Here is a 21,502-nt window from a genome sequence, read left to right on the forward strand (position 1 = left end):
CAGCTATTGGCTCACTGCAGCAGAAGGAAATGGGTTTGATCATCTTTGCCATCCCAGAGTCTTCACACTCGGGGTTCCTGAGTTGTGCTTGTGATTTATGTCCACTGGACTCGCGGGCCGTCTGACTTGTCATTTCTCCTTTCTCCGATGGTGTCGTCCAGCAGCAGACCGGCTAACTTTTAGCTTCTTGCTGTTGTGATGCACAGCTTAGTCCAAGATGCTTCTCTCACAAAGGAAGCACATAATGTTACTGCGCATCCAGCAGCCTCCTTGGATAACTGTCTTTAATGACATCATCTCTGCTATCAGTGACACATCCCTTATCGAAATTCAGGTGACATCACAGAATCTCAGTTCCTTGGGTCTCTATGCCTGTGATGTCACTCAGGGTGATGTCATCAGCTGTCCATCTGGCAAGCACATGGTAATAAGCATTGTGTTGTGTTACAGTATTACACAGGAAACATGGGGAAACCATAAAGGAACACAATATTAAAGGCTCTGTATTGATTGCCTGAAACAACTCATAATGTTAATGTTTTTCTTCTGTCTAAAAAATCTATTGTTTTTCAATTATATTAGTAGCAGTGATGCGGGGGTAGCACTCCAAAGGACTGTTGCATATGCTTTACAAGAAAATTTAGTTTTTGGTTGAAAATGTTTTCATAGCTTCACATGCATTATAAGCAGGCATTTTAATTACCCTTAGTTGTTATTGTCCATATCGGCATAAACACACTACTCAGCAATTAACTCCCCTCTCAGTGCCTTTGTAAGTAGCACAACACTATTATTAAAGGACTGAGTTGACATGGAACGGCATGAAAAAAGATGGAAATCAACTGGCCTGGCTCCAGGTCTGCAGTGGATAGCCTAAGGGGTGTAATTAGTCAGCCAGGTTCCAGCTCAGTAGTGGGAAGACTAATGTAAATCAGACGGCCTGCATTCAGCTAACTGTTAAATGGGTATTTCTGAGTGCTGTCAATGGTTCAGGCAGAACAAGACCAAGCACTCTGCAAGCACAGGAGGGTACTAAGCTGTTATATAATGCCCCGCTACTTATCTCCCATAGGCCTATGATTCCAGAGATATGAACAGCTTTCATCTGAGGTTTTATTTCACACCATCTCCTGTTCAAATATTTATTTAACTACGATGGTAGTCAGCTGAAAGTAGACAGTAGAAATCAACATTAGGTTACAAACAGTTCCCTGAGACCTAGGCTGGTTTTTTCCCACGCCGTGCAGGAACTGCCGCAATGGGCTATGGGTGGCAAATTGTTCACTCACTCACTCACTCACTCCCGACCGTTGAGGGACGTTTTGTGGGACGCATGCGCAGCTGGTGCCAACTAAAATGTGTCTGCGGAAGGGAGTTGCGCCTTGGGTCTGGTCGGTTACGTGCTTGTGTTTATAGGCTACCCAATGCGAATTGTCATATGCTAACCTGATATGGGTTGTTTATGACGTCTTTAGTAATTTGGGCTTCAGCTCAAAATCTGTTACAATAAACAGAAGGCGCAAATCAGATGCAAAACTGTGGCAGATCCCAGTCAAAATTTGATATGGCAATAATATCTTTGACCGGTGTACCCGGACACGTTGAGTCAATTTTCTGTATTTACCAGAGGGGGGCTCCAAGATGTTGTCGATGGCATTTCTAGTGAGAAGGTCCGGCGCAGCTTGTATGAAAAATAGCCTATGCTGTGCTGAGCTTCGGTCTGACGTTTTGCAGGCGGTGCTTGTTCGCAAAGCAATGCATTAAATAGTAAGTACTGAGAGCGAGGAGTTAAGATAGAATGAGTCGGGAAGAGGTGCATGTCTTGGTGTAGGGGTTTCAGTGAAAAAGACCGAGACTCGTTCATTTACTTTTCATTAAGAAAGGCAAAACCAAAGACATAATTTATTCAATCCAAAATGCTTTGCCATATAACACGTCCGGATTCGGTGGTAATGGAGGTGGAGGTTGATGCAAAGGCGAATGGAGAGGACTGTCTGAACAAGGTAGGTGATTGTGGCATCCATTCGCTTAGTAGCCTGCTTCTTTTTTCATATGAAAACACCAATCTGTATGTGCTCACAATAAGAAAGTTTAATAAAGACGGGTTGATTGCTTGACTATGTTACACTTTATATGCTGTTTGTTGAAAGTTGGCAGGTCGGTTAGGTGTAGGCTACTATAGTTTTGAAAGGTAACTTGGTCACTGTTTTGTCTGAAGATTAAATATGAAATCTTATCGCTAAGTATGTTTGCAGCACTTTTCAGACGTGTGCAATTCATGTTTTGTAGCAAAATGAAGAGAAAGTCACTGTTTATTCTAGGAATAGCACCTTGATTTGCATGATAGTTAAATGGTTGATGAATATGATCGGGGAAATGCGTTTTGTCATGTGTCATAGCCTATGTAAAAGGAAGCGGTATTCCATGAAGCTGCTTAAGGAAACTCTGTAAACAATACGTGTGGAAAATGTAAGCTATGTAGCTGGATAGTATAGGCTAACTTACTATAACTCATATCTTTTTCGCCACGAGACTTTATGCATTGTCAACCGAACGTTATTCGGCTGTATGTGTGTGCGTGCATGTATTGTGGCACACACACACACGTTTTCTCTTCCTAAAGCGAGTACTGGGTACGGGTATGGGACTGCTATTTTTAAACAGTAACACCTACAACAAATAATTGTTTCTGGAGTCAGAGTCAGTGGATTGGATGTTTAATTAAATATGAATGCCCATGTGGATCGCGTAAATGATCCATTCAGAGATCTCGGAGCATTTTGAAGGCGCGTGGCCGGTTACGTAATAGCTCCGGTGTTCTTTCGTTCTGACAATTGGAAGCTACAGCTTTTTAGCTTTTGGTACAGGATGCACATTTCTAACACCAAACGATTAACTGTCCTACCATTTCCGGTTCTGATGTGATGAGCTCATATTTTTTCCGAGGCTTTAAACCTTTAAACGAGTAGCGATTTTGACGTCAATGTCAAAGACGAAGCCAAACACTAGCGTCATAAATTGTTACTATATCTGTACTTCATTGGTATGGATTTCAAAAGTTTATTCATCCAAAATGTGATGTTTTTTCTGTTAGTGATTAACTTAAGTTAACTTAAATCCTTGTTATGGTGATGCTTGTATTTTGGGCAACTTCTGTGTTTTAATATTTCGTATTATCCTTTTATACAGTTGTACATTGGCATTTCTGGCTATTTAGACTGCATAGTGTAATAGTGTAGCACAGCAGGGCAACCTAAACTTGGTTCTGGAATCGCCCATGATGGGGGAGTTTCAAGTCGGCTGGAATCACAGTGCCTCATTGCTCACTAGGCAAGTTGGCCTGTGTCAAGTGTCTTCCTCCAACTCCTGCCAGACTTACAAACCTTAGTGTGATAACAAGCAGGCACTTGCTTTGGTGGAGAGCACATTCATGTCTACACTGTCGAAATTGATAGCAGTATTTGCAGCGATGATTCTTGATGAATCCTTCTTCATTCCTTTACTTTGTTTTTCAGGTGTGCAGGAAGCTGGGGATCATTGAGACAGACTATTTTGGGCTGCAGTTTACTGGCAGTAAAGGGGAGAGCCTGTGGCTGAATCTGAGGAACAGGATCTCCCAGCAGATGGACAACCTGACACCCTGTAGACTGAGGCTGAGGGTCAAGTTCTTTGTGGAGCCCCATCTCATCCTGCAAGAGCAGACCAGGTATGCATGCTAACGTTGCCTTAGGGGTCTGAGGGACAGGGATGCTGGAAGCACTGTATTGAGGAGGGTTCAGTTGTCTAAGAAAGTGAGATTATCTTGGACAACACACATAGTTTTACAAAAGATCCATCAATACACATGGACATTTACTGAAGCAATTCCCATTATGTACAACTCCCAACAGTTTGGTTTCAGGTCTTTAACTACTAATCTTTTATTACCATAGTAGCACTGTGTAAACCCATGACAACCTTTCTTTGTAATACTTTAAGCATGAAGGTGACACAAATGTGTTATTTTTTCAGCCAGAATGTAAAGTTGAATAGTGAATCCAAACCACGACAATGATTACATGCTCATTTTGTGCACATCGGTAAATCTTATTTATCTTTGAGAGTTTTCTTGAAAATGTTCTTACTTTTGAATGTTGAGTAATTGCTATCAGTTAACCTTGACCTTGCCTGATAAGTGCAAGACTGAGGCACTTTTGATATGGAGCTGTGACACTGACACCATTGCCAGAAGTTAGCTGTATGACTGCCAAGCGAAGGCATTTGGTGGTTTCCTTGTACAGTAGAATGCCCTATAGTAACCTCAGTCCTGTGGGTGTTTAAGCCATTTTTTTGGTCAGAGCTACAGCCTGGTGGCAACAGGAATCTCTCTCTCTCTCTTTCTCTCTTTCTGTCTCTTACACACACTCCCACACTCCCACACGCACATGCACACGTACACGCATGCACACACTCAAACCTGATAGTTGAGTATATAGATTCCATATGTTAGAATATTAGAACGGAATCTTGAATATTAGAGCAGTCATCGTGAGTTAAGAGACCTTTGATGCCTGCCCCTATGTGTCCAGAGTTTTCTGGGTCAGTGGTTGTAAAGGCACAGTGTCAGATGAGGTTTAGGCTCAGTCAGATATAAGCTTGCCTAGGTTTTACAATTTGAAGGAATACAATGGTTGTAGGAAAAGGCAGAAATTCATTCCTCACCTGGATTAAAATGTTATATTTTTACTGGAAGTAAAGTGAGCTCCAAACCTGTGACAGGTGATGTAGTTTACAATCATGCTTTATACCAGAGGTGTCCAATCTTATCTGAAAAAAGGAACAGTGTGGTGATTCTGCATTGAATAAAACAAATAAAACAATAAATAATTTCATTTTTTGAAGCTTTTTAGCCATTTTTTGAGTGCAAACCAATTTCCTTTCAATTGATGATATTTCACTGGTTTCAACGCACCAAACAAATTAAAACGGGTGAGCACGGTGATTTCGCATTGGTTACATCCATAACTATAATAAAGAAGGTGTTGTCTGTGTATTTTATATCAATATCAGAATTATGACAGGAAAAAAAAAAAGAATTCTTGTAGAATTTTGGTTAAATAAATCTTTTTGTAGTGTGCTCCATGGTTAGGCTGAGGAGAGTGGTTTTGTCAGCAATTCTTCCTTTGAGGTTTCCTAACTTGACCTCTGACCTGATAAACAGATGGTCGTCTGTTAAGCTGGGGGAATGAGTCAGACTCAATGAAGACTGCGAATTAAACACTCATGGTATATTCGTTACACATATTTTGTGGGGACACAGACTGAATTTTTAACAGTATGCAACAGTGTTGACCTGTGTAATTAATATAGAGGATCCATGTATAATGCGTGGGCTTTTTCTGTCAGGGGTTCCTCTTTCTATTGAATCAGGCTTAATTTAAAAAAAAAACATTGTGGCCCAGTTTCTTCTTTCAGTTTAGCTTCACAGACTTCAGGACACGTGAAAGCCTGCACACACATGCGGTGATATAAATGTAATGTGAACCATCCTCTTGAACTTGTGCAGTCATGCTTGAATAACTGGCTATTTAAAATCCCTGCTCAAATGCAGTTCTTACTCATGTGGGGACACTTATGAAATGGTCCAAATGTCTTACTGGATAATATCGCTGGATGCTGTTGCATTTAATTAGCCAGGAGGTATCTGCAGCTGTGAAAGTCCTTTTGTTCTCCTAGCAGTATGCATACTGATGTGTGAAGTGCTGCTACATGCCAGGGTTTATCATAGGGTTCATCCTCTCTGTCCATTACCCCCCCATCCTTGGCTTTTCCCTACTGCCTCATGAACATAGACCCAACACCAACTGCAGCGCTTGCCAAAAGGAAATCATACCCTCCATCTTCTTAAAGAATTATTCAAAATTGTTTCAGATCGTGAATTGTGGTCTTTTCAAGCAGACAGACCAGACAGTATTAACTCTGAACATTCACGGAGGCTGTGAGGTGGGCCTCTCAGATGACGTAAGATCTATAGGGTTAGACTCACAATGCAGAGCACATTCTGTTCCCGGCAAGGGAAAGGGTGGGGGGCGGTGTGGGCTGAGGGGGAAACGTGCACGTTTTACATGCTCTTTGCCTAAAGCAGGCAAGCCTGTGATGGGATGGGTGGGAGTGGTTTTTTTTGGGGGGGGGGGGCAGTATGGAGTGCTGACAGAGCGCTTCTTTCTCACTGTAGTTACATAACTCCACTCTGGGATGTTAAATGGTTGTAAAGTGCTTATATAAGGTTAAATGCCCTCTTACCAGAACTCCTGGTTTAGTATTTCATTATATTCATAATCATGTGTCAAGGACTTTTCCCAGACAGAAGCACTGTTTTGCTGAGTCCTACATAGAACTTTCAAATGCAATTTAATTTGATAACATGCAAAAAACATTCTCTTACTTGGGTGGAGTTTTCCTGTCAATATCTCTCCTCTCATTAGCCCACTGTGCTTATTGAAAATCATGAAATCCTTCAGTTTCGTGGACAGGCCATGTTTGCTGTAATGATTTATGTCTTTGAAATCAATGGGTAAGAGCTTCCGGTTCTCAAGCTAACAACACAACACTGCTACTATTTTGTAACCGTGAACGTCATACATGACTAAGAGACAAGTACTCACTTGAAGGGATCGTCAAAATGAACTAGAATGGAAAGTCTTGCATTTATTATTTCTCTGCATCATTGACTTCCCTTGGGTAGTTTGCTGTTAATGTTTGTCAGTGCTGTTAAATCCCCAAATCTTTCCTCTGTTTGTTGACTATTTAACATTCCGATCAGGATTCTAAGGTTAAACGGAGCATCTACAGTGTTAATGTGGCCTCTATTTCCATGAATGTGCTCAAAAGAGAGGCTTATAATTAGCCGTCTTAAGCGTTTTTTTTTTACAGCTCTTGGTAAATTGTTTATTTGCTCCACTATATTGAAGGAGTGATGTAGACTCCTTTAATGTAGAAGAAGCCATGCATGTTTGTGCAGCTGTGTTGTGTGTGGCCTTACTTAGAGATGCATGATGGGAAGCGGTTCACAGACCCCTGTGTTTTTGACTTCTGCGTTGTCGCTGGGTGAAGTGGCTGGAGCTAGGTTGGTCTTAGATGAGCTGGGCCCATGGGCAATAAAGTTTCCGATAGCTGGATCTGAGTCAGACTTAGGAAAACTGGTTTCATAGGCAGTAAAGCAGCTAAACAAACTTTGGAATGGCCTGAAGTAGATGTCCTCAGTCATCCTCTTGTCCTTGTTTAAACCACAGTCATCTCCCTGCCTTCAAATTCTGGAGAGTTTAGAAGCTGGGAATGATGAGTAACCAGATCTCCTTTGTTTTATTTATTGACATGCCCCTTTTGAAGTTACTACAATGATTATTATGATTATCATTATTATAAAACCCAGGGCCAGACCAGAAAAGTAATTTAGATTTTTTTTCTTTTATTCCCTCTGTTTTTAGTTCAGATTAAAGGACATAAATTCTATTGACTTTGTTGTTTCTTTGCATCTGTTGTCTTTCACAGCTTTTCTTGGGGCTTAAGGGAAAAATGACCCAGACACCAAACATACCCAGTTACCAACAATTTGCAGCACTTTGACCAGAATGGTCTTTTATGAGCAAGCATTAACAGGCCTGTAATGTATTGGGCTGTGTTCATAGTGGTCTGTGAGGGTGATCTGATGTCCCGTGAATCGCTCAACCGCTTTATTGTGCAGAAATGTATCTCCCATTTTAAGAACAATCTTCCCTGTTGGAGAAAAAAGGCCTAGCCTAGCACCCAGCCTAGTTTCCACTCAACTGCTCTGGTGTATGTGTCCTGTGATCTAATACTGTGATACCATTTAAACTGATAATTTCGGCTAATTTCTACTGAATTATTTAATGGCACATTAAATAATTAATACATTCTTTACATAGTGTAAACCTACTTTCACTGTACTGTACATGCCTGGTCACCAGACTTTATCATATGCTAAACATGCTACCAACTCGCCTTAGATATAGCTGACACACAGCTAAGGTGGGTCAGCTGCCTCATGGCTGTCAAACAGCTCAGTTAGGAAAATGTCATTGAAATTCAGCCCATGAGCCTCCATTAGCAGTCTCCTGTCTGCCCTACTTCAGTCATATCAGTTTGTTTTTCTACTCAATGAATGTTTGCTTTATATTTTATTATTTGCTGGGTGGGTTTTTCCCTAGGGAAGTGATTAACCTTCTGGTTAAGTTCCTTAAGATGTACATCACAACCATAATAGAAAAATCAACAGTGGCCCCATCAACTTGTGCCGGTAAGTGGTATAAACAAGTGCTAGAATCAGAATTAAAATCTTAGCATGGAATGTTCAGTGCTGGCAGTGTGGTTCAGTGTTTTCAAGCTGCAAGGATGTGGAATATAAAGATGTGAAAAATAAAAATAAGAATAATGAAAAGAAGAATAAAATTTTAAGTGTAAGTTGTATCAGTGCAGTGTATAGGTGTAGACATTTGTCTATTATATAGGTGTCACACGGCAGCATGACACCCCTGGGAGGGAGATTGGTAGTTCTGGGGAACACCGTTGGTTGCCGCATGGGGAGAGAGAGAGTGCACCCGCACAAACACAAATAAGCAAACATCTTCACCCTTCTCCTTCACGGGTGCCAGGCGAAAACAATAAACTAAAACAACGAACTAAAATAAGAAATACAAAAAGAAAGTAAAACGGAGCGTCCACTTTTCAGTGTGCTGCTCGTAGCTGGCCCGCTTTCCACCTACAGTCCTTTCCTTGGCGGTTTACTTTCTCCGTAATGTTCAAAGAAACAAAATTGAAACGAAACAAAACTAAAACCAAAACTACTCTCTCGGTGTGCTCCCGATCTCGGCCCCGAACTGTGGAGAGGAACACACCTTTAAGCACTTGGGCTGATTCGTTACAGTAACACAACCCAGGTGTGTGTGCTCTCTCCAACAACCGGTGCAGCCTAGACCAATCCGGTTCACCGCTGGACCAAATGCCACAATAGGTCATTGTGTATATTTGCCTCCCTCCTTCCTTCTTTTACAAGTCTTTAAAGACATAGTTCGAACCCAGTGTCTTGTCTTTATTCTAAACACATTCTTGAGTGACATTAGGAGTCTTGAGTGCCCAAGGCATTGTGTGATTTTATAATAACTATGCACAATTGTATATGAATATTCTTCACCAACAAGACAAGGCATGGAAAACAGTTTTTGTGTCGTTAAGACTGAGTATGGAAATAAGTCTATCTGTTTTATCTGAATAAGTAGGACATACATTTTTGAATCCTTTTAATAAAAGCTGAAAAAATAACAAAAGCATTTCATGATGGAAAATGGGAACTTAATGTACACTTTAAAGTTTAAGCCAAAATGCAAATCCAGATGATATCTAAGTGATATATCACTGTATTTAAGGCACTGTAGATTTTACAGTGCCTTAGCAGCTTGGGCAGGTAAAGTCCTCTGAGGTTACTGCAGTTCATTGACTTAGAGTAACCTCCAGGAAACTGGTCCAAACTGTTATCAGACGCCACGCACATTCTTCTGACAGCACATTGTTGCCAAAGCTACTGGAGGATATTTTTTTTTTCATTATAACCACTATAGTATGTTAACTTAAAACAAGGCTTCTATTCCTGATTTCTGTAATGTTCAGAACACCGGACACTGTGTCTCAGTAGAACATTTGTGGTCTATCATTGTCAAAAATACAACCCGCTTTTTTCAGGCAGAAAGTTTTGTGTCCTCAGAAATACTTGGAAATATAATAGAACATGAAACCAAAAACCCCAAGACTCAGTCAGAAGAAAAAAAATCAGTCAAATCAAATTCAGTAAAGAAATTAGGCCATTTCAGCCTCCTTGAGCATCTCCTTCCTCCTGGTTTCCATATTGACCAGTGACCCATTTTCTGCCAGTATAAGATTATGAGCTTGTAATGTAATTATTCTTGCTCGTGGGGTGAGCACTTCACTGCCGTATCTAGGTATCCTTCTCTGTATGAAAGCTGACTATTATCAGAACACATTGGCTCTGCCAGGGGCCTTTAGCAGCTGTGTGTTAGAACTAATTTACAAGGCAGGGAAAATGAGTTCTATCAGTTATTCCCTTAACAGGGTTGTTAAAAAGACCAATGTACAGTCATTTCGGGTGATTTGCAATTACAGGGCTTCCACACAAAAAAGAATAATGTTGCATTTCTTCAAAGAAAACAAAGCAATGCTTTCCACACCACTCCCACCATTTTCCCTTTGTTACACAATCTACCATATTGATATGATTTTTTTTTTGCCTATTTGGAAAAAAATCCAGCAATGTCACTGGCCAACCCATGAGACTTCCCAAAATATGCAGTTTTTAAATGATATTCTGATATAGATGCACAGTGTGGAACTGATAGTCACCCTAAACTTTGTTGTGATTATTGTAATTACAAATTGTTGTAGTTGTCTGGTTTGGGAGCAGTGTAATACTACTGCGGGATGAGTGGGGGTGGTGGTAGTTTGGTGTGTGGTGAGGGGTGTTCAGGACAAAAATAACCCCTGCAGGATTTACCTTGAGTCTTTGGTCACTGCGTCTGCTTGCCTGACTGGTAGTTCATCTGGAACTGTGTGTTTGTGTGTGTGTGTTTGTGTGTGTCCGTCTGTGCATGCACACCTGCACGTGCGTTCAAGAGAAAAAGAGGGAGACGTGAGCTGAATGCGTCCTGGTGTTTGCTTTATTTTATTTTTTCCCCTGTTGGACATGCTTAGAGGCTATAATGGCATGACCCAGGCTATCGGAACAGAGCTCTAAATAGCATGAAAGTCTTAAGAGCTGAAACACAGGACTCAGGTTAAAAAACTGTCAGCCTTTTTTGGTGTTGTATTGCCAGTATTTGTTTTTTGAAAAGAGTAAAAATCCCCCTCTAGCACTGTCGAGGGTGCGGTAAATAGAAATAAGCCTCGCTTTGCTGTTCACCCCACCCAGTAAGTCCAACTATGTTGAAATTGATTCTTTTCATATGGTAGCTGCAGTGTCAAGAGCTGACAGAATCAGACTTTTACTTTCATAAACCCTCTTGAGAACAAAAAAGGAACCAAAATAACTTGTTTTGTAGATACATGGATTAAAGAGTACTGATGTTTTCAGAATCTATGTTGTTTTGGAAACCAAATGCAGCAACGAATGTATACAGCACCTCACTCTGTTTGAATCTAAGTTGGGAGAGGGTGGTTAGTTTTCTTTACCTCTTGTTAGCCTTGTTTACCCCTACAGGGAACTGACATATTTTCTTGCTGAGAAACAGTGTAGCTTGCTCAATAAATCTTTAATTTTGTGGTTGTGGAAATATGTCTTTGCTCTAAGATAGAGGATTTTACCAGCCACAATGTCTACAACCTGTTGAACTGGGTTGACCCTCTTAAAATCAGACTTTTTTCTAGGTTATTGGATTCTCAGATGCTGCTACTGGATGTCTTGTACATACAGTAACTGACTGACAACTATTTTCATGGCCCTTGAAATGCAGTCAGTACTGGTCATTGGGCCTGTCAGTCACATGTGCAGTTTCTCACAAATGAATCACAGGCTACTCCATAACCTATGTTGAATTTGTGGATTGATAGAGTTTCACTGCCTCTTTGTGAATGTGGAACATGAAAAAATGCCCTCTAGCTTTGTGTCGTTGCAGTGCACCGTTTGGATCTCTAACTGAGATGGAGCCAGGCTGACAGGGCACATGGTCCCATGCGGGGAGTGTTGGAGAGGGGAGCCTGGTTCCTTTTATGCTCATACACAGGGCCCTTTTCTACCAGAGACAACAGACAGGGAAGCTTAATGAGTGCCGCCTGCTCTTCATTTACGCAGTGAAAGGGGGGCCAGTGTCAAACTGACCTCTAACAACACCAGAGATTGTGTCGGAGGTGGAAAGAGATGCATGGATTTGCTCTGGTCTACTTACGCCAGGTTTCGGAGAGAACATGTGGGGCCTGTCTATGAAGTTCTGGCTATACTATAATGTTTTTCACGTAGTAGCATTGTTTTCATGTTGTTCAAATGTGTTTATCAAAATAAAATATATTAATGTATTTGTTTGTTGAATAGCTGTTGTTCTGTATCTCCAGATGTCCAGCAGCTTAACATAAACAGGTGATTTGCATCTAGCCTAATCAAAGTAATGATTTGGTGTGATCTTAACTTAAGTTCTGGTTGGATTTATCTTTAGTTGATGTATTGCTTGTGTGCCAGAGTTTCATTTGAGCATTTAATTCACTGACCTCTTAGCCTTTGTGGTTTCAAAAACAGCCAAAGGTCACTCCAGGAATTTTCATTCAACACAAGCGTTTCTTGTTTAGTTAATTTGCTTAACTGTGAACAGCCATTGGCTCAGACTTACTGAAAATCCATGAATATTAAGCAGGATATCGACTCTTTAAGCTTTTGTCATAGAGTTTGTTTTGTAAGTCACACTTCTTGAATAGGTAATTAAATAATCGCGGTTTTTAATGAGGTGTCCCAGCTCAGTCAATCATAGACTAAACTATCAAACTATAAACAGTGGAACAGCCACCACAAACAAGCACGAATGTGCAAGGAGCATTGCTCTTTCATGCTCCAGTGCTTAAGGGAATGCAAAGTGCCCTGTAGTAACCCCCAGGTATTGCCTTTGTTTGTGAGTAATGCCATCCTGTGGGTGGCTGTGAGATCAGGTTCTCCCTCCCTAAGAGAGCTGCACTGGTGCAGTCAGACATTGCTACTTTTGTTCTGACTCAAAAGAAGCACTCTTATCAAGGTCATGAGTTTGGCTATGCGCTTTTGGTTTTTTTTAAAAACTCTCAGTACTGTTTCTCTATATTTCACTCTTACATGCTGTCTAGAGAGAGTATATCCTGAAATCAGACGAAGCAAAACGAAACACTGCTTAAAGTGCATTTTCAAATGAGTGTGCGGTTGTATTCCTCGGGTTGAGATCAAGGGTTTATATGCAGAAATAACTGGTGTTTTCAGGAAGTGTGTAGGATGTTAGTGTTAGGGGAGGTCTGAACTGGACCAGACCAAGCAGTTGGTGTTCCACACCCTTCAGCGTATCGTGGAACAGGCATAATTGGAACAAGTTGTTCCTTGTAAACTAACGAAGGATTGGTCTTGGTGGGACCGTTGTTTACCTCCAGCAGAAGTAGGCGGAGTGGAGGTTCTGTGAATATCCTGCTATGTCTCTGTGTCTCTGTCTGTCGGAAACGTAACTAAAAAGGTTGTGGTCAAATAATAATGGGTGCCAGAGAAATTAGAGGTCCACAAATTCAAATCTTAATGCTACATACTAGCATACAATCACATTCTAGACAGTTCTGTGCTTCCCCAACAGTTTGGGAAAGGCCCGTTCCTGTTTCAGCATGACAATGCACCCGAGCACAGAGCAGAAAGGGTTTTTGGCAAGAACGGTGTGGAAGAACTAGACTGGACTGCACAGAGCCCTGACCTCAACCCCATCCAACACTTTTGGGATCAATTGGACAGCCAACTGCGAGCCGGGCCTAATCACCCAATCAGTGACTGACCTCACTAATGTTCTTCTGGCTTAATGGAAGCAAATCCGTGCAGCAATTCCCGAACGTCTAGCCTAGTATAAAGCTTTCCCAGAAGAGTGGAGGTTGTTTGTTGCAGCAAAGGATGGACTAACTCCATATTACATTACATTACATTATAGGTATTTAGCGCGCCTATCCGGCACTACAACAGAGTAACCAAACTCAGGATCAAGTCCGCTTCATATTAATGCCCATAATTCTGGTTGGGCTGTCAGATGTCCACATACTTTTGGCCATGTAGTGTATGAAGTGGCCAATCATGAACAATTCGAAAAGAAGCCAGAAATTAAACACTAATGGTTTACAGTACCCATAGTTGCAGATCCTTAGCTTACCTATAAACATGAATGTTCTGTACCTAAATTAAGAAGACTAAATGAAACTTGAGCCATATCTAGATGGTTAATACAGTTCATGACATATATCCAAACATTTTACGTGGATACTGAATATTTACATAAGAAATTCAGATGAATAATCTTGCTCAAGGGTGCAACAGGAGTGCATGTCATGGAAAGAAGTGCCTATCTTTGGCCAGGCTGCTGCATCACTTTTGAAGATTCAGAAATGTGTTTGAGTAGTGCAGTCTGAGGTCATCCCTGAAAGCCTCCATAAAGTAGAGCTGAAATCACAGTTTATTGATTGAATGTCCTTGAGAGGAGAATAGTGCAGCGGTCTGCTTGTAGAATTTAATCTTTTCAAAATTGACTTTTTGGCTCCGACTCAGTCAAACCATAGTGTGTTTTATCCATAACTAGGGAGCTATGTTTTTGTTGTCTGTGATATATTTAGACTGTTTTGCCATTCATTTCCACTTATAACCTCATAATTTTGTATGTACTTCTTAGTATGTTTACGTATAGTTACAATGTAGTATAGCTAAGTGTAAGTGGTGAGCATTGTCTAACTCTCAATCTGCTGTGGCTTGATTGAAGGCCAACCAGTTGCACAGTTAGTGGGAAAACAAAATGAGAAAAACAAAATATGCTCCTTTCCTCAGATCTTCCCCTCAAAAACACACATGCAGCAAGAGAGTCTGACCCAAATTCCCAAGGTTGGACAACTAACCACGCTAAATCAACAGGGTGGAACCAAGCCGTCAGGTTTCTATTTGGAGTGTAGATGATGGTGTCTGAGTGAGAAGCCAGGCATGTTCAGCTCCAGAGATGACCCATGAGCCCTTTTGGTTATCACTTGGCAGCATACCTCCGGGGTCACAGACCTCTAGCAATACTAGGGTGACACCGGTTCCCAAACACCCTGGCCAATCGATAAGGGCTGGAGTTGTTTTCCAAGCCACGTTTCCAGAACAAACAGCTTGGTAAACATTCTGAAAATGAGTTGTTATCTACGTTGCTATTTTTGTGCGCTCTGGAGGGTTCGCATTCTTCTTTTGTCTAGCAGTGAGAGTGCATCTTAAAAAGCAGACAGTCAGCTGCTCTATCTTGTGTTTCATTAAAGCCAGTGAGTTGAAAAGAAACACGTACTCACTTGAAAAACATAGTGGGGAACAGTGTGCACAGCTTGTTTTCTGGGATGGTATTCTGAAATCTTTACTTCGATTGCACCACCAGGCACACAAGTATTTATTCTGTCGATGCTGATTCATAGACACGGATGCTTCCCTTGCTGGTCTTTTGTTGCATCATGCTTGATGAGATGAGGTTGCTCTCTCTAATTGTTATTGGCATGCATATTATTTAATAACAGAATTAAGAAAAATACAGTTGCTCTTGCTTGAGGCTGTTCATGTTCATGTCTATTCTACACTTTCATGGAGGAGAGCGTAAGAATGCTGCAAAAATGACAGTATAGTATATTGGAGTAAGGAGTATTGTAACCTAAAGGTTGCAGGATCAAGGCCCTGCTAGGACAGTGCTGTTGTACCCTTAAGCAAGGTACTTAACCTGCATTGCTTCAGTATATATTCAGCTGTATAAATGAATGTAAATGCTGTTTAAAATGCTGTATGCCTGTAATAATGACATAATTCATTGATATTACTCATTCCCTAGGTGAGTCGATTTGCAGTGAGGCATTTGCACAGAAAAAACTGCAGCTTCATGTGGCGCTTGTTTTGAAGGTGGAATTATTCCAAATGTCCCTAATTTTATTCCTCACTCGCGCTCTCTCCCCCATCAGGCGCCTCTTCTTCCTGCACATGAAACAGGAAGCTGTCAGCGGAAGGCTGAAGATGGGTCCTGAGCAGGCCGAGGAGCTGAGCGCCTTGCTAGCACAGGCTGAGTTTGGGGACTACAACCAGAACACAGCTGAGTACTACTACTCCCAGCTCTGCGGGAACGAGCCCAGCCAGGCCACCATCAACAGGTGAGATTGAATTGCAGGAAAAAGGCCTACAGGGTTCACCCCTGTGTGTAGTTAAACCTAATACAGAGCTCATACGATCATGTGTTTCAGCCATTATTCAAGCAGTGAGGAGCCATTTCTGGTAATTAGTGGTTTTTATCATGAGCAATGACAAGGTTGGTCAAAGTGGAAGCTTTAATGTGTTTTAAACCCTTTGTACATGTCCTCTTATTCAATTTATTCCCAATCACGGAATATGTTTTAGTGAACTGCGTTTAGTGAGCTTTACTAAAAATAGAACTGCTAAGAGTGTGAGATGAAATGTAGAAATGTGTAGAAAACCTAAGAACATTCTGGAAAGATATTTTCCTTCTGCACCTCACTGCTTCTCTCAGCAACTCATGTCATTTTAATGTTGTTTTTTTAAAATTTAGCATTTCTTTATCCATAGTGTTACACAATATTACCAAATGTACAAGTTACATTTTTAATTGATATATATTTTTATATGCAGTATTATTTTTATGTTTTAAAATAAGTATTTAACATTACAAAAACAATCATTCTATTGGGCGGAGGTAAAGAAACATGTAAGCTGATACTAACTAGGTGAAAGGGCACGACTATCACTGTCGCTAGACTGCATATCCACCAGACAGTCCTGAGAGAGCACAAAAATATATGACTCCCAAACAAGAAAAAAACCTTGGCTGTGTGACTCAGGTTAAACTAGTTTATTGGCTTTGCTTTATTGCCTTCATGTTAATCTCATATAAGTTGTTCTTTTGGTGATTTATGATCAGGACGTTGATGTTATTATCACAGTACGTCCAGCACTGTTGTTCCAGTTTACTGCATCAACAAAATTATTTTAAATTTTCACATACATGGAGCTGTACTGTAGCTCAGTGTATAATCACAAGTGATGCATTTCCCTGTAAGTAGTGTGGTCTGTTGAAGCAGTTTTTGCAGGAGTTTAAAAGAAAACTTGTGCTTGAATATTTTGAAGAGAATAAATGAAGGAGAAAAGTGTCCTCATCAAAGGCATTTTCTTTCAGGCTGCAGTTGTTGAAGTTCTTTGAACAAATCACATCTGTTTTTGTTTGGACGCTGCCAATTGTCAAGGAAATAGGATGTAACAAGTGCTGCATGGTTCAAATATTATGGACGTTTTATTTGGGATATTGTCTCTGTTTTGTTTGTCTATGAAAGGGGGTGTTAAATTTATGCACTGCCTGAATCATTTTTATGCAATTAGCTGGTAATGCTTCTCATCTGACAGTCTGCAGAGCCCATGTGTTTCTCTGTAGTTCTGTAGTGATGTGCAGGTGTGCGTGCGCTGGTGCGTGTGTGTGTGCACGTACGCAAGTGCGTGCGTGTGTGTGTGCACGTACACAAGTGCGTGTGTGTGTGCACGTACGCACACGTGTGGTGCATAAGTGTTGGGTGAAATCTGTGCGGTTCAGTATGCTTGGCTCGTCATTGTTTCTTGGTTCTGATGAACACCCTGCGCTGTGTTTTCTGCACGGACAGCGTTGTTGTGAGACACAGGGCCCTGGAGGGACTGGGCACAGCCTCCGCTGAGTACCAGGCTCTGCAGCTGCTTTCCTCGCTGGAGCACTACGGGGTGGAGTGGCACTGGGCCAGGGACGGCGAAGGCCAGAAGCTGGCCGTCGGAGTGGGCCCAGAGGGCATTGCTATCTGTAAGCAGGACTTCAGTCTTATCAACAGGTAAATACCTGAGCTGTTAAGAGCTGGCTGTGTCCTCCCGATGTCTTCACATGGTGCTTATTGAATCCTCTAATGGGTGGAACTTGCTGGGGCTGTCAGTCACTCTGAGACTAACCATTCTACGGACTTTGCTCTCTAAAGCAATACATGGATATATTTTAGATTTAAAAAACAAGAGGCTACATATGTCATGAGAATATACTGTTCAGCCCTTCTAGGATCATCATTTACTAATACTAGAGAGTATTCAGTCAAGCCTAGATTTGAATGCCCCTGACTGTATTTAAATGTATATATTTCATTCTTTTCTTATATTACATTGAGTGTGGCAGTCATTGATTTCAACAAAACATTCCCTGAAATATGCTTAGAGCCTTGAACAGAGTACACTGCCTTGAAACTGAATATAAGCTTTTAGCATGAATGTTCTCTCTTTCTTTCTCTCTCTCTCTTTGTCTAAGAATCACATACCCCATCATCCAAATAGCAACCCAGTCAGGAAAGAATGTGTATTTGACCATCACCAAGGAAACCACCAACAGTGTAGTCCTACTCTTCAAGATGATCAGCACTAGAGCAGCCAGCGGACTCTACAGGGCGATCACTGAGACACACGCCTTTTACAGGTGAGGTGCCATCTCCCAATTGTAGTTCCGAGGCTGAATGTATTCCCGTGTTCCTTGCTGAATATGTTTGTTGAAGGTGATGTTGTTGGCCAATTGCATGATTGTTGCATCAGAGACTGATATAAAGCGCTCATTATTTGTCTCTGCAACTGCCATGCTAATTCAAATAATTTCCAACCTCGAATAAATGTTTACCTCAGGTAAACACTCTTTAGGTTAAAGGCAGCAAATTATGATAGCTGCACTATTAAATTAACATTGAATAGAAGTTAGAAGGATTTTTAAACACTACCATAAAATGGTATTTGGAATGATGACCTATATCTTTAGACAGTCACTGCTTTTTAATTGAGTTGAATGTGTTACACGTCACATTATTTGCATACTAGATTCCCTTATGTAGGGCAGCATTTATAAATAGCTTTATTTGCTGACACTGTCACAGGTTCATGAGTGTGCAGTGTTTGCATTCAGTGAGCACTGTTTGCATTCGTTACCCAGTCCACGTACACTGTACTTAGTACCCCTTGTCGACCCTTAGATGTGACACAGTGACGAATGCAGTAATGATGCAGTACAGCCGTGACTTCAAGGGCCACCTGGCCTCCCTGTTCCTCAACGAGAACATCAGTCTGGGCAAGAAGTACATTTTCGACATTCGACGCACGTCTAAGGAGGTGTACGACCACGCACGGCGAGCTCTGTACAACGCCGGCTACGTGGACTTCCTTTCCCGGGGCGGTGAGCGCAGCCCGGTCCGCTCGCCTGTCAGGTCCTCCGAGGGCGGGGCCAACTGCGACAGCTGCCAGCAAAGCCAAGACCTGCAGGAGAAGCTGCAGAGCCTGAAGGAGGCGCTGTTGTGCATGCTCTGCTGCGAGGATCAGATTGACTCCGCCTTCTGCCCCTGTGGTCACATGGTCTGCTGTCAGAACTGCGTCACCCAGCTCCAGGTAAATATATCATATATGCCTTATGCTGCACAACTATTAATCACCTATAACTTTCATCTGGTACGCGCGTATAGGTATATCACCACCTATTTACTTCTCTTACTGTGTATCCCACATATTAACAAAAGTGGTTCATTCTGTTGTCTCTGATTCATGCAGTGTTGAATATATTTATTATCTGTACCTGTCTCCTGTTGCATAGATATTCATTATGTATGCCAGTCTCTTACTTCATATTGTGTGCATTGAAAAGCTGTATATTCCGTATATTTGAACTGATTGAAGTGATCATATGCAGTTATAAATGACCCTGCTTATTATGCATGGTCCTCATTCTGGTCCTCACAGGCCTTGAGTTTGAGACCTACGTGTTTTGTGATTCCCTTCCTGATATTGGAAGTCTCAATGTTAAGCATATAAAGGTTCAGTCTCACTTCTTCATAATATATAAGCATTAGTCCTGTCATGTATAATCATTACAGTATATCAAATGTGGAAAGTGGTATAATAGTGCATGCTTTAGCTTGCAAGACTCTGCCCCACAGTGCTGCCTGCCTGTAGCTGATTGATGTGTTTTGGTGAAGGCAATAACACGTTCTGGCTAAAGTAATATGTTGTGCTTTTCTCCCCACAGTCCTGTCCAGTGTGCCGATCTGAGGTTGATCACATTCAGCATGTCTATCTGCCCACCTGCGCTAGCCTGTTCAATCTGGCTGTAACGGGAAGCACCAAACTCTCTATTCACCGAGGGCTGGCCTCGCACAACTGCCCCAGCAAAGACTACTCCACAGACGAGAAGCTCTACCACTCATAAAGCTTGCTACCCCTCCAGGCTTTTCTGTGTGTCTTTGCCTGTCCATTGGTTCCAAGTGTTCACAGCGCCCCCTGCCTATTCCACAGAAATCAAACCTCAAAACGATTGGTGGATCTGTTCTTAAAATAAATGTCTATATATATATTTTTAAACAAAATGTTATCAGTTGACCTGAGCAATATTTTTTGTGCGTATCCTTTCCTTTTAAAATTTTTTTTTTTTTGCCACAGCCTTGCATTATGTTTCAAAAAAGGGAATTTCTTCAATATTATTTTGCTTTTGGGGTTTGTAAGTTTTTCTACAAATGTACATTTGTGAGATTTTACTTTGTCTTGTGTTCACATTTGGAGTTGAATTTTGGGTGTGAGGGTATAAACATGGTGCAACACTTTATCTTCTACAGGGTTAGACCTCATTAAGACTCGGGCATCTTTATATTCATTAGTATGCCTCAGTGAGAAAAGCTATTTTCAATGTTTTCAGGTGAGTGTATGAACACACATATATTAGCACTGATCTGGGACTGAACCCCATTCGTTTTTCAGGGCTTTGTTCTAACCTAACCTTAATAACTGCTGGTAACTAGGTTGGAAGCAGGTTCATGAGAAAACTCACTAGGGGATTAATCCATTTTAGGGTTGGCAGTGATTGTGTTTTATGCTGGACAGATTCAATGCAAATTCACTGATCCTGAAATGATCTAATTTGCAGTTCCCAGCTGATCCACATACCGTAAGGATCATGTGAATCTGCACAGAGTCAGCACAACATCTGCAGCAGGACAATGCCATAAAACACAACCAATAGGCTATATCCTGGATGTTTCAAAAGAACCTTTATTATGAGTAGTACTTTGCAATTGAATGCCAAGATATGATACATTTTAAACTTTCTTAAACTCAAGGACGCAGATAATTATTGATCAAAGTGCAGCTTATTATTTGCTTTAAATTTCACTGTTTTCCATTATGTAGCTTTCTGTACCAAGTGTTGATTTCTCTGCGGTTGACTAGTGAGTTCTCCACAATTTAAAGTGTGCTAGTACATACACCAGTGCAATACTACCTGCTTCTGAATGCTTAGAGATTTTGGTAGGAGACAAAACAAACAAAACACAACATTGTCACTTTACCAAGGAAGGTTGCTATTTGGATTCCTAGGGCTTGCCATAATGTAGCAATGGGTGAATCCTGTGTGCATTTTCTTTCTTTGCACAAAAATATGTTCTGTTTGTTGACCTATTAAATCTGAGTATTTGAATATTTTTTTTAAATAGTTTTTTTAATCTTGTTTTGTCATGAAATTGCATAGCAGACAAAGCTTTGTTTTTGTTCTTCTGAAGCTAAAGATGACACTGTAAATCTAGAAGTATTTTATCTTTTATATTACGTATTGGAAGACAAATAAAGTGTTTTATATCCTAATTGTGTGTGTTAATGTATCTGATATTTCAATGGCTTGCCTTTGCTGTGGAGTTTTCCACTGTAGCTTATATCCTT

The 21,502-nt window shown here is 41.1% G+C and overlaps 1 protein-coding gene across 1 annotated transcript; it reads left to right on the forward strand.

Annotated features, from left to right (window-relative positions):
• Positions 1-1,655: 1,655 nt before the first annotated feature.
• LOC135260970 (E3 ubiquitin-protein ligase MYLIP-A-like) lies at positions 1,656-21,427 on the forward strand. Its single transcript, XM_064346749.1, has 7 exons — positions 1,656-2,003; positions 3,516-3,706; positions 15,718-15,903; positions 17,416-17,613; positions 18,075-18,239; positions 18,781-19,189; positions 19,824-21,427. The coding sequence occupies exons 1-7, from the start codon at positions 1,917-1,919 to the stop codon at positions 20,001-20,003; spliced, it is 1,416 nt and encodes a 471-aa protein (XP_064202819.1). The 5' UTR covers positions 1,656-1,916; the 3' UTR covers positions 20,004-21,427.
• Positions 21,428-21,502: the final 75 nt, after the last annotated feature.

Source organism: Anguilla rostrata, chromosome 1, assembly GCF_018555375.3.
Source record: "Anguilla rostrata isolate EN2019 chromosome 1, ASM1855537v3, whole genome shotgun sequence".
Lineage (NCBI taxonomy): Eukaryota > Metazoa > Chordata > Actinopteri > Anguilliformes > Anguillidae > Anguilla > Anguilla rostrata.

Bases quoted from the DNA above. Each gene is read 5' to 3' on its own strand.
- LOC135260970 (XM_064346749.1), top strand. From the start codon at position 1,917: ATGCTTTGCCATATAACACGTCCGGATTCGGTGGTAATGGAGGTGGAG. The intron at 18,240-18,780 runs GTGAGGTGCCAT...GTCGACCCTTAG, and splicing joins GAGACACACGCCTTTTACAG to ATGTGACACAGTGACGAATG. The intron at 19,190-19,823 runs GTAAATATATCA...TTCTCCCCACAG, and splicing joins ACTGCGTCACCCAGCTCCAG to TCCTGTCCAGTGTGCCGATC.